A 17,332-nucleotide genomic window follows, 5' to 3' on the forward strand; every position below is an offset into this window, starting at 1 on the left:
ATGAAACGTAAATGATTGCACATTCAGCTTGGGATAAATGTCTTTTAGTCCATACATGAAATGATTTGATTGGCTATGTTGATGATCTTAACACTGCCTAATTTTCCATTTCCATCTTTTTTTTTCCTTATTTTATTTTCTTTTGTATCATCAAGGGTCATTGCTAAGGTTAGTAGATTGCATTTTCCGTTTTGTACAAGACTGTTGAAAATCATTTTAATCACCTTTTCTTTTTCACTTTTTTTGCCTGATTTGGTTACCAACACAACTTTTTTGTAGTTGCAAAGTAGATTTTGATTATCGATTTTATGGGTTCCTCCAATTAGAGAAATATGAATTACCAGCGCTTCTAGCCCTACGTCTATGTCAATCAGTACTTCATCTATTTATTTTAATTTTGTTAATGCAGATTCAATTTTTTTTTCTTTAATTCATGCTTGATCTCACCAGGAAATAATTTTGTCCACGTCGGAGTTTCTTCCGTATTTTTCGATACAGTGGTGGAACATAAACACCGCCATTATTCTGGTTCGCCAAAAGCCAAAAACAACAAACCAAAAAAATTAGTCTAATGCAAAATTAAAATAATGAAACTTGTTCAAATTTGCATTATACATTTGCATTATGAAAGAAACAAACAAATTTAAAACCTTACGTCCCGACAATCTTGAAATGGACAAAAGTTTTTACACGCTTTCCAAATTAGGAACACCAACACACAAATTAAACAAAAAAAAAAGGGAAACAAACCCAAAATTCTTTTTTAAAAAATAAGGCGAGTTTTTCTTCTTTAATTTCAATAAGATATCTAATTTTAAATCATTTGGTTGAATTTGTGAAATGTCTGAAACAAGGTTTTTTTAACTAGATCGGGAGGAAAATCAGTACCTATTCTATTATTTTAGTCTTTAATTAGTCTTTTTGCTTGATTTTTAGTTAATTACCCAACAAATTAAATTAAATCCTGACATTAGATACAAATCAAAGACAATTAACAACCAACTTTTTTTTTTAACTAGAAAATTTTAATTTCGCCGAATGATTGGTATGTTAATTTTTCATTGTACATTGATAGTTTTGCTTTTGTTTTATTTTTTTTATTGCTTATTTTAGCTGAGAATTTTATCATTTGTTTGTAATTAGAAAATGATTTCTACATTATGCGAATTACACAACAACTATGTGGGAATGAGAGTGAGAACAAAAAAAAAAATTAAATAACTTGAACAAACCATGAATATAATAAATTCAGGCGTATATCTCCACCCACAAAGACATCTACATGTAGTTTCGATCTTAATTTGGCAATTAAATTCTATTAAAAGAAACATTTTCACCCGAATCAGTGGCTTATACCTAAATTAGATCCCTAAATAATATCCAGAAATTGAAAATGTATACTGTGGTTCCTTTTTTTTTGCTCTCTTTATATCTCTCTCTTCAATCCGAAACAATTTCAGGAACAGAAAATATGTTCAAGTGCTTGTTTGCCTTTGAGCAGTTTTCTTTCACTCTCCCACGGGTTTATAATTTTTCCTGTCCAAATCCGAAATCTCAGTCAAAAGTGTTTTTAATTTATCTTAATGTAGAAGAGTTGATTCTCGTTGTTGTTTCAAAAAGAACGAAAATTTCGGATTTATATGGTGGAACTACCGACTCTTAAATAATAGTCTTATCTTTCAAATTGTTATTTTGCTCAACATTTAGTTCAATCCATTTCTGAATTTTAAACTTCATTCTTAATTAAAAAATATCTATTTTTTTTTTCTTTGTAATCCAAATTAATATTCATACTCTGTCTATCAAACACAAAGCGACACATAAAAAAAAAGAAACAAAAAAAATTAGTCCATTTAGAAACAACGGGAATGCCAAATTTATTATTCTTGCGACAATCAATTTTGTCTGTGCCTTTGTTTTTGCGGAAAATCCGTTTCTCCTTGTCCGTTCCTTTTTTTTTTGGGTGGTTGCTTTTGAATTCTCACACCTATCCTCTTTTCAACCCTTGAATATTTGTTATCATAGAAAATACTAATCACATCGAACGAAAACAATCAATTTATTGTGAGACAACTTACAAACTAGTGATCTACACAACTTTCTCAAACCTAGAACCTTAATTTCTAAGCAGCAGGGACCGTTCAACGGTTGTAACCACAAGAAGATTGGCAGCAAGAACTAAAAAAAAAAAAAAAATTAGTAAACTGTTGTTTAGTAGTATCGACACAAAACTCTAAATTATGAACATTGAAAAGGTAATGGAAACATCTAAACAATATTTCCATCATAGATAAACTCTTTCAATGATTCTAATCGATGTTTAACCAGGTTTGTATGATTTCTGACTCAATTTCTATCTTAATTTTCGTTAAGGGGTAATTTTTTGATGCAAGGGGGGAATCTGGACCTCTTGTACGTTACTGTACATCCATGTTCTTGTAATTATGAATGCAATACCCTATTGTAAGTATCCATATGGATATATTCAAGATATATCAATGGGATAATAACCTCACTTTTGATTATAACATTATAATTTGGGAAATTCATTCTGAAGCTCATCAGTATATGTTTTAAACCACAATAATGAGGGATCGCATAGTATGCATGGACCAAAAACGCATCCATTTGGTTAACTTTCCCAAGCATTATTCGAGTTCGAAACATCAATTTTGTATGTTAAGACATTTCAACCCCTGTATTCAGTACAACCATCAACCAACAACAGTATTGGTCATCAATTGAGCATTGACATCGTCCATTACTCTCTTCTATTCCATCAGTTTCGTATTTGCAACTATCATAACACTTCATATCTTTTCTTGCTATTACTTAACACGTCCAAATTTTTGACAACCAGAAGACCCTTAAATGTCTGTCCCTTACATATAACATATTTCCCCTGAGGGCTCCTATCACAAGCTTTTAATACACGTACAATGCATCATAGTTAGTATTATTTTCCTTTCTCAATACTTGTGGTCATCATTCTGATGGTGTGTATAGACCAAGCAACCCTTTGAAGTGTTGTTTATCCTCAGGTTTAGATTAAAGGGTCTTTCTGTCTTGTATTGTGACGTATTGTCATGCGAGTATAATTAATCAACGTACGATAATATGATTGTATAATTACTATCTATCATTTGATATATGACAATTCAAGTATACTAAGATAATAAATATAAACTGAACAAAGAAAAAGGGAAATTAACAAATTGTTTATATAATAGAAAACAAAGAAAAAAACTATATAGAATTGGGAGAAGGAAAAAAAAAAAAATTCAACCTTCCAGCAAAACAGAGAAAAATTTTTCTCCTAGTTTTCCTATGAACCCCCAATTTTAAAGGCACAAAAAAAAAACAACAACGATGACAATCCTATTGCTTTGAATGATAATTCTCTAAGGTTTAAAAGTTCAATCCGGCAGCGAATGAACTAGTAATACTTTTAATATCATCTTCAATGTTATTTTCATTGTTATTATATCTACCACCTTCATAGGTTTTATCAAGTTTGTTCAATTTATTGTAAAAATTGGAAACCAAATGATTATTAGTACCATTATTATTATGATAACCATCATTACTAAACTTCAGGTTTCCATTTAATGCTGGCCATAACTCATTATTGAGTTTAGTTATAGTATTTGTGTTATCATATGATACAACACTAGCACTATCAAAATCAGTTGATGAATGTACAGTTGAAGCAGCACCAAATTTAGGTCTAGATTTGAAATTACCACCTGGCTTGGTTGGATTAGTATTCAATTGAACCATAGATAATTGTAAGTTATCTAAAGGACCATCAACTAAACAACCCTTTTCCCTAAAATGAATCAATAAGTGATTCCATAATCTATTACGACACAAGGCTCTTGGATTTCCCAAAATAATTAACCCATATTTGGATCTAGTTAAAGCAACATTTAATCTTCTAGGATCACTTAAAAACCCAATACTTTGAGAATCATTAGCTCTAACACAACTCAAAATGATGTAATCTTTTTCACGACCTTGGAAAGCATCAACGCTAGTGATTTCAACATCAAGATATTGATCACGTTTGTCTAACAAAGTAGAATTCATTGACATGAATTGAACTAAATAAGCACGTTGACCTTCATATGGTGTGATAACCCCAATTTGTTCTGGTTGAATACCATCTTTAAACAACTTGGTGATGATTTTTTCAACATTCATGGCTTCAACTCTATTTAAATATGAATTACCACTAGCACTCAATTCTTCGCGACCATAATTTGCCCAAAACATCATCGGTGTGTCAATGACTGGCCATGGGAATGTTGAATCTTCAATTAATCGATCATCACTAGTAACACCATTTTGTAAAGAACCTTCATAAAACATATTACTTGGAAACTCGGATAAACATGGATGCATTCTATACTGAACTTCTAAACGGATTGGAACGTGTCCTAAAAATACCAATCTTTCAAATAATGATTGTTTCAACCCTGCATCAGCAGCCTTTCTATCCAAAATAACTGGCCCTAATTGTTGATGATCACCAACTAAAATCACTTGCTTGGCACCTTTCACAATTGGGATCAAAACTTCAGGTTCACTGGCTTGAGTACTTTCATCGATTAAAACAGATCTAAATTTAAACTGTGATAATCTCTTGTCAGCAGCACCAACACAAGTACAACAAACAACATCACATTTATTTAAAGCTTTCATTTCGGAAGTTCTCAATAATTTAATATACTTATTTGTATCTTCAACTGACAATTCACCAACTTGGTTCTTCAACTTGATCAATTTTTTCAATTCCCCCTTGGCATGACTGTTAACTAAATTATGCAATGCTAAATGACTAACTGAACTTTCAACATCTTCTCTTGATCTTGCAGTTAATCTAACAACTTTTAATCCCAACAAATCCAATTTGGCAGCCAAATGATCAACTGCAACATTAGATGGCGCACAAACAAGAATTTTTTCTCTATTGAGTTTAGATAAATGATAGATAATTGTCGCAGAAGTAACAGTCTTACCAGTACCTGGTGGACCTTGAATCAAAGATAATGGTCTTTGTAAAACGGATCTAACTGCGTTGGTTTGGGAAATATTCAATTCTGTCAATTTTGGATGGGAGAATCTCTTTGGTAATTCAATATCAAACTCAACAGGTTCAACTTCATGACCTAATAATTTATGATAAATATATGACGACACAGATTTTTCATCAGTAGCAAAATCCTTCATTGCTTGTTGCATACGGTCATACGAAGTACCTTTCCAAACAAACTCGGCAGTGAAATCAGTTGTCAAATCAGTAGGTGGTGCAATCTTGGAAGTGTTCAATTCTAAAGTGAATTCCTCTTGATAGGCATTTGGTAATCTTAAAATATAACCATGCCCTTCCCAAGCTTCTCTAAGACTCCCACTATACCTCAAAATAATTTCATCACCAACTGCAACTTTCAAATCACTGGTTTCAAATGTAGATAAGGTGAAACTAGCCAAGTGTCTGTTATTCAAACCCAAAGCCCATTTGACTTGAATATGTTCTAATGCTTGAGATTCCTTTAAATTCTTATCATAATCAGCTTCCAATTTTACTAAAGGACCAAAAGATTGTTGATATTGGAAAGCATCATTGTATCTCATTAAAATCGGCAAGACTTCTTCTTCTGTCTTGTCATTATTCTCAATATCATTGATTGTAGCAGATCGATTTAATCTCCATTGTGCTTCTAATTTAGAAATTTGCTGTGGAGTAATCAATTTGGCACTAATCAAATCATCTTCAGTTGGACTCGGAGCCAACCAGGACAAAAATTGACGATTATCAATTAAAGCTTGCCATTGACTCGTATCCCAATTAATATCTTTTGATCTAGCACATGGTAAACGACATAATATAACCACAACAGATTCTTGTTTGGCACTAACAAATCCCAACATGAAAACATTCTTGTTACCACAATTGTAACATTCTAATGTAGTATCCCCTAAATCCGATTCTTCATGAAGACTAACTTGATTATGACGAGACATGATTAAATGTGTGACAATATGACTACTTGAAGAACTTGTTTTTGCATTACAAAACCATTTGTTACAAGTATTACATTTAATAACGGAACATGGGTTATGAATTCCACAATAAGCACAAGAATGTTCAATATGTTGTTCGTCTTCACTTAGAACCTCACCCAATTGTTGATCATCCTGTAAATATTTAATCATTTCTTGCTCATCGTATTGATTGATGGTATCGGCATCATCATTAGTATCATTGCCATCACTTGATCCATGATTACTGATGATATTTGAAGCAGTAGAATTGAAATCTTCAACCTCTTGATCAACGTTAGTAGCACCTGGTTTATCAAAATTATGAAATAACAAGTTACTCATCGTATTATGTGTAAAAATTAAAAATAAAAATAATAGTAATTAATGCTTGATGAAATATATTAGGAAAAAAAAAAAAATTCGCTATTGTCTTGGTGTTTCTTAAATCTTCTTCTTTTACTATTCTTAAACAAACTTGTAATTAATTAATACATCTGTGAAATCTTCGTATCTTATCTCAAATAAACAATATTCGGAAACTATATGTATAAACAAAAACCAGTAATTGTTATATGATTGGTAAACACTGGTATTTGGTTCATGATAATGAAAATTTTTTTTTTCTATTGCAATAGAGATTTCCTTCTCGCACATGAGTGAGTCAATAGTTAAGAGGAACAAATAAAAAAAAAAAATTGAGAGAATTATGGGTGTTTTGCAACTTATGTACACGACCCACTTTGACCAGGATCACAATCTCATATTAGTTTCAAACGGTTATGGATGATTTTGCATGTGGAATTACTCATGCTCATGGCGACAAAAATAAGGGAGCAGAATTATTACACTTTAATACCGCATTGTAAGTCTTCCTTTTGGTATATTATTTGTTTCAATGGGGAGTATCGGATGATTGTCCACAACTAGTCAAAAATCTTTGCCAAACCATATAATACACCAAAGGTCAAATTTGTTTTACCATGGATTGCAGATGTACAACTTAAGGCTGGGTATCAGCATGCTACCATGCTTATTTTGCATTGACTTACAAAGTGAGGTTTGTCTCTCTTTTTTGTTACTTAATTTACATGTGCCGATTTGACAACGATTTTTTTTTAGTTGAAAATGAATTGTGTGTATATTTTTTTTTAAGAGATCGATCTTTTGTTGCAACAATGACAGTTAGAAATAATAATATATGTCTTTGCTGCACCATTTCTCCTGATGATGTTTAATGATGACTTTTGATCCAATTGCAATGAGCAGTGATAACCATTTTGTTTTTCTAAACCATAATTGTGATCGGCATTAGCCTAGGGTACTGAGAAAAACCTTATATACCCAGACCAATTTAAGAAATTATGGTTGACAGGTTCAGTGTTGACATGTAAACAACACGAATTTCCTCCCCCCCCAAACAAATGGTATAGCAAAAAGTCTAACTGGACGTGATTTTAATACCTGGATGAATTGTCAACCAGCACCCTTGAAAGTATTGTTGGTATTGTGCAATTGGCATCTAAATCCGATTGTTTATCCCTCAAACAATAAGCAGGAAAACGCGTTGATGCTTAATTGATTGTCGATTTTTTTTATAGTAAGGCACGATATTACATTATGCGTGTTAATTTACCAGAATTAAAATATCATCACATGAATGCACGACTTGCATTTGGACAACCATTTGGAACTAACCAGCACAAAATACAAAGTATGGCTGTCTCTCTTATACTTGAATCATATTAATTCACTAGGTTGATATGTCTTGACTATTGACATGAACATACATGTCTAGATTGTTCAGGATGACAACCACAGGCAGACCTCTTTGCAACTCACAGGCAACACTCAATTTTCCTTAAAACACGAATATTACAGTTGGGATATACTTTTCGTCTGTTTGCGTAACGTACATTCAGAATTTTATTGTTTTATAAATTTTCCAAATACGTAAAGTGTGAGAACAAAAAAAAAAAAAAAGCAGACAACTAAACAACTAAACAACAACAAAAAAAAATATAAGGAAAAACCATACGTTTTAAAAAAAAAAACACTCCAACGTTCCTTCCCAAAATTCTTTCTCTTTATACAAAAACCAATTAGTTTTAATAATACAAGGATCAATCTAGATAATCTTTTATTGGATCTACATCGTTCAATTAGTCCATTTGTGTTGTCTCCTCGGTGTTATATATCAACTCCAGGTTAAATTTTACAGTACCAGTTTTTGACATTAAAGTTTCCTATCCCATGGCACCAACGTATCAATCAGCCTTTCATAAAATAATTTCCCGTGAAAAGGGGATTTTTGAGGGCCACAACTTCCTTGTTTCTACAGACACAATCAATTGGATCCATGTTCATACATTGACAATCACTGAGTTGGGTCAATTGTATTCTTCAGACGAAAACGAAAACCACTTCTTGTTGTTACAATCCTTACAATCCTGTTTTGTGCAAATATTCCCCAATTCTATTACGAAAGCTCCATCTTCTCCTAAACCTCCACAGGTTCCAACTAAACGTAGTCGATTAAGAAAAAACACAAACCACAATCACAACCAAGATCATTTGGAGGATACTGAAAATCAACCACCGGCAATTTTTATCAAGACATTTGAGAATGATAAATTATATATTAAAGTCCCATCAAAAACCAATTTTGGAAATCTCTTAAGCTGTCTAATAGTATGGCAAAACCTCAAACCACAAGGCTTAGCTAAAAAGTGGTACGCTGAGAACAAGGTGGTTTCTCAGCCAACAAGAAACTCCCCAACTCATGAATTATTGGTGTGTCGATTCAAGATTTATGGTCCAATTCCTAACAAGTATAAGAATTTGAATTTTGTGCCAGGTCCAAAGGCTCCAGTATACCAACCAAAGATTGATGAATTCACTAGCAACTTTGATGGATCGAATATGATGCCACAACAAATTCTCCAGGCTGAGAACAACAATAGTATCAATGAAGGATGGTTCTATACTATGGGTGCATTAGACAGTAATGGTACTTTAAAAATTATCGATGAATTGCATGGAAGTCTTTTATATTCAATTGACGTAAAACAGGTTATGGCTAGTGAAATCCGGGAAGTCCACAATTCGATATTTGACAACTCGAATGTGTTGTTTATTGGCCAACTTAAGGAATTACGATACAATAATATAATAAAGACACAAAATACATTATCGCCAGATCAGTTATTGACTCCCTTTTTAACAAGAGATGGCAAAATCATTCCAAGCAATCAAAGAATATTTATCGAGTTCCCATTACATATCGATTTAGAAGACTGGTTTGTGGGGTTAAATTATTTTGCCAAAAGAGAATATATTGGTTCCTATGATGTTGAGTCCAAGTTGATTGAACATCCTGAACGGCCAAAATTGCACGATTTTGAGCGAGCCAATTTCCGAGTTTCCAAGAAAATTTCCATTGATATAATTGAAGCAAAATTTGATAATATAACCAGTAAACGAGATGGTAAAGTCTATGCTGAAGTCCGTATGTGGGGATATCCCTGGTCAAGAACAGCATCAGTCAGTCATACAAGTAATCCGTTTTGGAAAGAAGAGTTTCTGACTGATTTGCCAATATCTACCCAAATGATTCATATTTTGATAAAAAAATGTTCCTATAATGATTCATCATATTCAGTAGCTGATAAACTTATTGGTACAGTATATGTGACACCTGATATTTTGACGAGACAGATCAAATCAAGCTCTACAATCATGACAAGTAGCGAGTCAAGTAATGCTATTCAGGTAAATGCATTACCAACAGATAGTTCCAACTCAAACCTGGGAGGTAACTTGGATATTGTTAGATTGACAATTTATGACAATAGTAATATACCAATTGGGAAACTATTGCTTGAGGTCAATCTCAAAGAGTACCATATTCTTCCGCCAACGTTTTTCAAACCATTGGAAAAGATGTTGGTTAATGCTCCAATGAAAGATTTGATCAAATTTTGTAATGAAAATGTTCCTAGTTCTGATTTTGAAAAAGTTAGTTTGGTTTTATTGGACATATTTCAAAGTCTTGGAGTTGAAGATGAATGGTTTAAAAGTTTGATGGAGACCGAGCTTGTCAATATCGATATTATTACCAGGAAGAGTTACCATCAAAGAAATAGTCAACATAAGACAATCACAAATTCATCCCAGTCTAATATTTTTAACACGCTTTTCAGAGGTTCTTCAATTTTCTCCAAGTCGTTGGAGAAGTACAATTTACGTATTGGTCAAGAATATCTTGAAAAAGTCTTTGGTGACTTTTTAACCAAAATCGCTCTGGAGAAGAAATCCTGTGAAATTGATCCTTCATATGTTTCATATTCACAGAAGCATAATGGTTCTGAAGGGGGACAAGACGGTGATGATGATGACGGTGTTGTCAGCGATAGTGATGATGATGAATATGATTCTGATAAAGAACGTCAACGAAACGAACGTATTAAACAAATTGTGGATCAAAACTATCAGAATTTGCTTGGATATGTTGAAGAAATTTGGCACAAAATCTATATAACGTCAAATGATTTGCCAGATCAAATTAAATTACAGTTGAAGAATTTTAGAACAAAAGTGGAGCTTGTCTGTGATCCAGAAGATAAAGTTACAAGTTTGAATTGTCTTTCAGCTTTTATTTTCTTGAGATTCTTTTGTCCAGCAATATTGAACCCAAAATTGTTTTTCCTTAGTAAGACTCATTACAGTGGTTCTATTCAACGTACATTAACCCTTGTAGCTAAAGTGCTTTTGAATTTAGCAAATAGGCAAGAATTTAGTCCACACAAGGAGCCACATTTGGTGAGGATGAATCTGTTTTTAAGAAAGCATTTACCTGAAGTTTATGACTATTTTGACAAGATTACTGGTCGAAAAAATGATTTCAATGAAAAGATTTTGGAGTTGAGTCATGAAGTCAAAAGATTTGATCTTGGTTTGGATAATACATCAAATGAGTTACCAACCACACCTTATTTGATTGACAAGTATTTACGTTTAACTGAAATTGTCCATTTATTGGATTACAATAAGCATTCCCGAAATGTGAATAGCAATGCCCTGACCCCAATGAATAGTCCTAGCAGGGATTATGAAAGGTCCCAATCTGGAACCCCTGACCTTGATCCTATCCTCAAATTGAGTGATTTGCAACTTAATAATGAAAACAAGTATCAGATCGGTTCCTTGGAATTTGAAAAGCTGGAGTTGTTGGAATTTCATGGTCAAAATGAATGGGATTTTATCAAATCGTTGCTTAATGAAGAGATGTTTTCTTTTATTGATTCCAATGTCACTCTCAAAGATATTCAAAAACATTGTACTAAAATATTAAACAAAATTCAGGAATTAGAAGTCTATTTAGAGAATTATGAATTTCCAAAGAATTACAATAATCAGGTTATATGGGATTCTTTTACCGATGATATTTTGAATAAGTGCTGGTTAGATACTAGCCGCAACTGCTTAATCTATTCTGACCATGTTCCAAATGCCCACCAGTATAAGAAATTAACTGATCATGCTTTGGCAACATTAAAGATGAAATTTATTGATGCTGATACCCGGATGTATGGCAATTCTTCTGGATTGAATAATCTTAAAGTTGATTCGTTGAACAATACTAACGGAAATTCAGATAACTTAGAAAATGATGGCAATGGACACAGACCAAGTTCTAGTTTCAGTACCAACAGTATCGGAAGTATGGTAAAACCAAATGGCGGGTCCAAAAATCCATTCAAGAAGTGGTTAAGAAAAAGTTAATGTGTAATAATTAGGTTATATATACATATATATAAAAAAAGAAATTTGTAATATATTTAAGTGTATATGTACATGGCGACTATTGTCTATGATAAAACATGATCTGGCGTGTATTTAAAAATTTGCTAAAACCAGTACGGAAATATGACCACGGCTAAAAAACTGATATTTTGCTTGAAGTCTAGCTACTTCTTCTCACTAAAATGGAAATATGACCAACATTAGACGCAAACACATTATTGTACTAATTATTTGCCACAGTTTGGCTGTGCTTTTATTAAGATTTAGGAAATCATACTGGCCTAGTTTGTTAATCAATAACAAAATAACCGAGACATAATCAAAGATATGCACCCTTTGTTAGTTTGAGATTATATCCAGTTTCCGAATCTTATCCATAATAAGATCGCATTCATTTATAGTATAATTCCCTATCCGAAGTGGTTTTACTATTTTTAATAATGGTGATTCTAGATTTCGTGAAATTCAATCTGCTTGATGATATCAGCCAAAAAAAGGTGCAAGTGATTAATGACCATTTCGTGAATTTCCGATTATTATATTATCCTCATCACTGATTGCTATTGTAGTCGGAAAAATGTTTGATTGTCGAATCTCATTTAGTATCCGGATATAGACAATGATAATAAGCATTTGGTGTAATTTGGGGAAACGCCCTGCTTCATCATCATTCGTACCTTGATATCACTGTAGGATAATATAAATAAATAGCTTGATCCTCAATGATGAATTCTCCATTTTTGAAAGAAGACGAAGTATTCAAGATTATTCATAATCAAATTTATCCCAAAAGTTAGTTCTTTACAACTATAGACGGCTTTTATAATCTACATAATAGTGTCGTCTTTCAGAATTAAACAAGTTATCTTTTTTTTTGCATCTAAAAGAGCTTATTTCTATCACAAAATTAATCATTAGAGATTTTTCAGATTTTTCCTGGTCCAATCAAACTATCTTTCTATCAGCTGGTATAGTCAGTTATTACTTCAAGCATCTATACTAATTTTACAAACTTGAAGGTATATCATTTAATTAACTACTATATTCAAGAAAAAACGAAACACAATTTGATTCCAGTTTCTCCCTTTGAGTTTTCCAGAGGGGTCTTGTATTTGGATATCTTGGTAAAAGGAAATACAGAACCTCATTTATACATTCTTCGATTTTGATAAATCATACTTAGATTTTGCATATCCGTTTTCCGAATCCCCATCAAAAACCCTATTTTGCATTTCCCTCAAATCCCCGATAAGTCTAACCCATATCTTCCACTTAGTTTGCTATTTTTTTTTTGATTGTTTGTGGTTTAGTTTCGCTTATCCTGTTACTTTTTTTGTGTCATTTTAATATTCTCCGAACAATTTATTTTACAACGGATAATATTTTATTGGTTTTACCCCCTAATATTAACGCATTTCCAAAATTTCCGTACCTAATTCCGTTGCTTCTCCTTCAAAATTACATATGTCGTCATTCTTTAATCCAAAAGAAGGAGATGAATTCGAGACGACTCTGAATGCTGCTTTAAAACGACTAGAAGAACAAGCAGCTCTTGCTAGATTGATACGTAGAACAATGGAAGAGTCATTGGAATTACGTAATGGTGATAATAAGAGTACTAATGGTACTTCCAAAAGTGACAAACCAGCTGATAGTAAGAAAGACACCCAAGATACTAATAATTAGCAAGTCTATAATTAGTTGACGGGGTATATTTTGATTTTATTATTTGATTCTTACATTTTTTCTTTGAAATATTCTTTACATGAGTTTTTGTTTTGTTTTTGTTATTATTCTCTATTTATTTGTTTTTCCACAGTGGTGGGGTTTATGATTTATATTTTATTTATAAATATCAATTTAATATATGATATTTCTTAAGAGTTTCATTCTGTGAAGAAGAGAAAGAGGAAACATTGCATCTGTTTCATGTCCGGAACAATGTAAAATCCACATGAATTCCGATTGAAAGGAGATGCAAAATGAATTAAAATAATACGGAAATAGAACTTGTCTCATGCGACAATAAAATTATGTAACTTAGGAAATACCTCATGTTTGTACTTCCATGATCATTACAACAAATCTTGTTGATTCATGAATTGATTTAACCTTACTTGCCAAGAAAAGCCCAAGTGAATATTGACAATGTACTGACATGGTTTGAGTACTTGGGTTTACACTAAGACCCTGACATAGTACAATCTTACCGAATGTCGAAAACCAGAGTAACATTGTATGCCGTTTAGCTGGATTGCATGCTTTCAAATAAGTCCGATATGCTTACCATAATCTGATAGAAAGCCTCATTTGAATGAGGACTTGTGATCTTTTCTTAAACCACACGGCTTAGTTCTAAATTATAATGACTTAATTGTTTATATGTCAAGTGGATTGGCTTAGAGACTATAAAACCTTAAATTTAAAGGTTGTGAACTCTTGTATTCAAGTGTAAAAGATCCGTGGAAACAAACGAATGACTAAGATTGAAAAATTCCAATGCTCTGAACATTAAATCAGTTTGAAGAGTCGGGTATTTAATGAAGTTTCTGATACAAATAAATACTATTATCTCCTACTGATATTCTAGAATATATTATCAACCATCTTTGTGTTTATTTTGATTTTATTGCAAATTTACATAGAAAAACAGAGTATTAATTTCCCGATTCTTTGGTAATAAAAAGTTAATTACACATTGTATTACCTATTGATGACTGGTCTGTTTGGCAATAAATATCAAGTACAATAAATTATTCCTATTGGTCATAGTCACGTTATGATATCAAAGTTTAACTTTGCCAGGTGTTACCCCCCAAACAACCATAATCATGACTTATATTCCATGTAACTCGAGATTCTTCTATCAAACTCCCAAGAAATCAAATCCTACAGCAAGATGAAATACATATTATTGAACGCGTAACATTACTATAAATCTAACAAGTTAGCTTCATTTGACACGGGACTTGTGGGTTTACTAGATGTATCATTATTACTAAATACATCAAGTAAATCATTGTGATTTTGATTGGTTTCTGATGAACCATGAGCTTTATCGATGGAGAAGAAATTACGACTCAATTTAGGCGGATCTTGAAAAATTGTAATTTCAGGTTCATGTATAGGTTGGGCAGAAGTAAAATCATCAAATTCATCATCATCGTCATCACCACCACCCTCATCATCATTATTGTCTGTAGAGGCAATTTGCAGCGGCATGTGATGTGGTAATCCATTCTGAATATTGTTATGTGGAGCCTCTTCTGGAGATTTTGACATATGCTTCTCTAATTGATCAATGGAAAAAAACGTTTCCTGTTGTATTGATTCTCGTGGTGTCTCAATTGACTTGTCTGGAAGTGGACTGATTGTTTGTTGATCATCTATTGACACCTTAGGAGTATTATTGTTGCATGTGGTTTCTTCATTGGGAATTTCGCCTGTATTCTCGTTTGCTTCTTGAATCAGTGAACCTCTCAAGCTGTGATTATCATCACTTTCTGTACCTTTAGCTGAATCATCTTGATCAAACAATACAACCTTACTTGAATTTTTTTTGGATGAACCTCCAAATAATGACTGTACTGCGAATAATGGGAATCTTTTATTTTTGGACGATGATATTGTGGAAAAAGTAGCAGAATCAATAGTTCTATTACTTTCATTAGATGATCTATTATTGAAATTCTCAACACTTGCATTAGAAGCACCACTCTGAGTCGAACTTCCAAACCCAAACAAAGTACCCAAGAATCCACCTGCACTGGATGATTTCATTTGATTCTGCAACATCATGTCCCTTTCGTATTCTTCTTCTTTTAATTTTAATTTCTTCAAATGTAATTCTTGATCTTTCCGCTTTCTTTCATTTATTTGTTTAGCCATTTGTTCGCTATAATGTGCTTTAATTCTTTGAATACGTAAATGAACAAATTTATTGGACTCAATTTCTATAAGTCTGTTAAGTTTATTATTAATGGATGATTTAGGGAATGTTATATGTAAATTGTCTGTCAATTCTTGTTTTCTAATATCTTCTTCACTCATAACTTTAACTTCTTCTTCTTCTTCGGGTTCGACTGGTTTGTCTTCTTTGTCTTCAAGATTATTAATCTTGCGTAGTCGACGTAGTTCCTTTTTTCTTTCTTCGATATATTCATCAGTTGAAGCCCATGTAAATAACGCATTTGCTCGAGATATACTCTTTTTCAGTTTCGTAGACGACGATTTAGAACCCTGTTGTCCCGTCGAACTTTGATTTAACCAATTATCTAGAATAATACCCATTGACATTTCCATTGATGATCCATTCCATCGCACAATATCACCTTGTTTAGTACTTGTTGTAGCATTAGAATCATTTATAAATTGTCTATTATAACTTTGAAAACATGAATAAAGTTTATTACCCTTGTTTGATTCTTGTAATATTAGTTCAGGATACCTCACGGGTTCTATATCATTTGGTGAATTTGAATCATAATCATCGAATAAGATATGTATCATCTCATTCAGATCAACTGGTTCTTCTAGTTTATCCATCTAGTTGTATGAACATTCAAGCGGAAGTGGGGGATGTCGTAGGACGTAATAATGCTTATTCTGAGGTACAAAAGAATACCTTGCGTAGAAATTCGGAAAGAGAGAAAACCAAAAGAAAAAGTTGTTGTCTCTCAATTTCCTTTTGTTGATTGTTGGCTTTAGACAAAACAAAAACTAAGAAAAAGATTCTGGGCCAGCCCGCCCGCTCGCCCGCTTCGTGCACCGCGAAGCAGCCGAAGGATGAATCAAAGAGAAAACAGAAAAAAAAAAAAATCTGCCATACAATCCATACAACCTTCCATCATCGGATATCACAGACACCAGCACACACACAGATAATGTCATTAATCACATTCCCACAGTTTCCAGAATATAAAGTATACATATCGTTGTATACAAATATAAATCCAGAGAATATATCAACAATTAAATCCAACTTAATTGCTGCTAATTCCAAATATGACTACTGTTTCCTTAATACAAAATATATCATCTCAAAAGAACATTTACTACAAAGTATTCACAAGTCTTTGTTGAATTATAAAAACAATTGTATGACTTCGAAAAATTTAAATTCTGAAATTATATTAAATTTATCTCCATTAAATAACATTGGTGATGCATTGAAAAAGTTTGGTATATCTGAAGATTGCCCAAATAGTATAATTGTGAAAATTATCAAGGATGATGAATCAAATGATTTTGATTTAAATGAAATTATCAATGGAAATGTTGTTGATATCACAGATGAGTATATTTTTGATCAATTAGTTGATTTACCAAAATTCAGAAAATTGTATAAACTAAATGATGCGAAATTGGATAAAGATGGTGATGTACAAGGTCAATTAACTAGATTGGCTATTGGTGCATGTATATTAAGAGGCTGTTAATAATAGCCATTTAATATATATATATATATATATATATATATATA

General features: G+C 32.3%; 4 protein-coding genes across 4 annotated transcripts; 2 read left to right on the forward strand and 2 right to left on the reverse strand. All coding sequences in view use genetic code 12, as the record gives it.

Moving 5' to 3' along the window:
- Positions 1–3,408: 3,408 nt before the first annotated feature.
- Positions 3,409–6,390, reverse strand: NAM7 (ATP-dependent RNA helicase; the record flags this gene model as incomplete). Its single annotated transcript, XM_002550932.1, has 1 exon — positions 3,409–6,390. One exon carries the CDS (start codon positions 6,388–6,390, stop codon positions 3,409–3,411), a length of 2,982 nt encoding a protein of 993 aa, XP_002550978.1.
- A 1,908-nt stretch (positions 6,391–8,298) lies between these two features.
- On the forward strand, positions 8,299–11,829 carry BUD2 (Bud2p; the record flags this gene model as incomplete). Its single annotated transcript, XM_002550933.1, has 1 exon — positions 8,299–11,829. One exon carries the CDS (start codon positions 8,299–8,301, stop codon positions 11,827–11,829), a length of 3,531 nt encoding a protein of 1,176 aa, XP_002550979.1.
- Positions 11,830–14,781: 2,952 nt separating this feature from the next.
- On the reverse strand, positions 14,782–16,395 carry CTRG_05278 (uncharacterized protein; the record flags this gene model as incomplete). Its single annotated transcript, XM_002550934.1, has 1 exon — positions 14,782–16,395. The coding sequence occupies one exon, from the start codon at positions 16,393–16,395 to the stop codon at positions 14,782–14,784; it is 1,614 nt and encodes a 537-aa protein (XP_002550980.1).
- A 338-nt stretch (positions 16,396–16,733) lies between these two features.
- On the forward strand, positions 16,734–17,288 carry CTRG_05279 (uncharacterized protein; the record flags this gene model as incomplete). The annotated part of the gene is made up of 1 exon (XM_002550935.1): positions 16,734–17,288. The coding sequence occupies one exon, from the start codon at positions 16,734–16,736 to the stop codon at positions 17,286–17,288; it is 555 nt and encodes a 184-aa protein (XP_002550981.1).
- Positions 17,289–17,332: the final 44 nt, after the last annotated feature.

Source organism: Candida tropicalis (assembly GCF_000006335.3).
Source record: "Candida tropicalis MYA-3404 genomic scaffold supercont3.8, whole genome shotgun sequence".
Taxonomy (NCBI): domain Eukaryota; kingdom Fungi; phylum Ascomycota; class Pichiomycetes; order Serinales; family Debaryomycetaceae; genus Candida; species Candida tropicalis.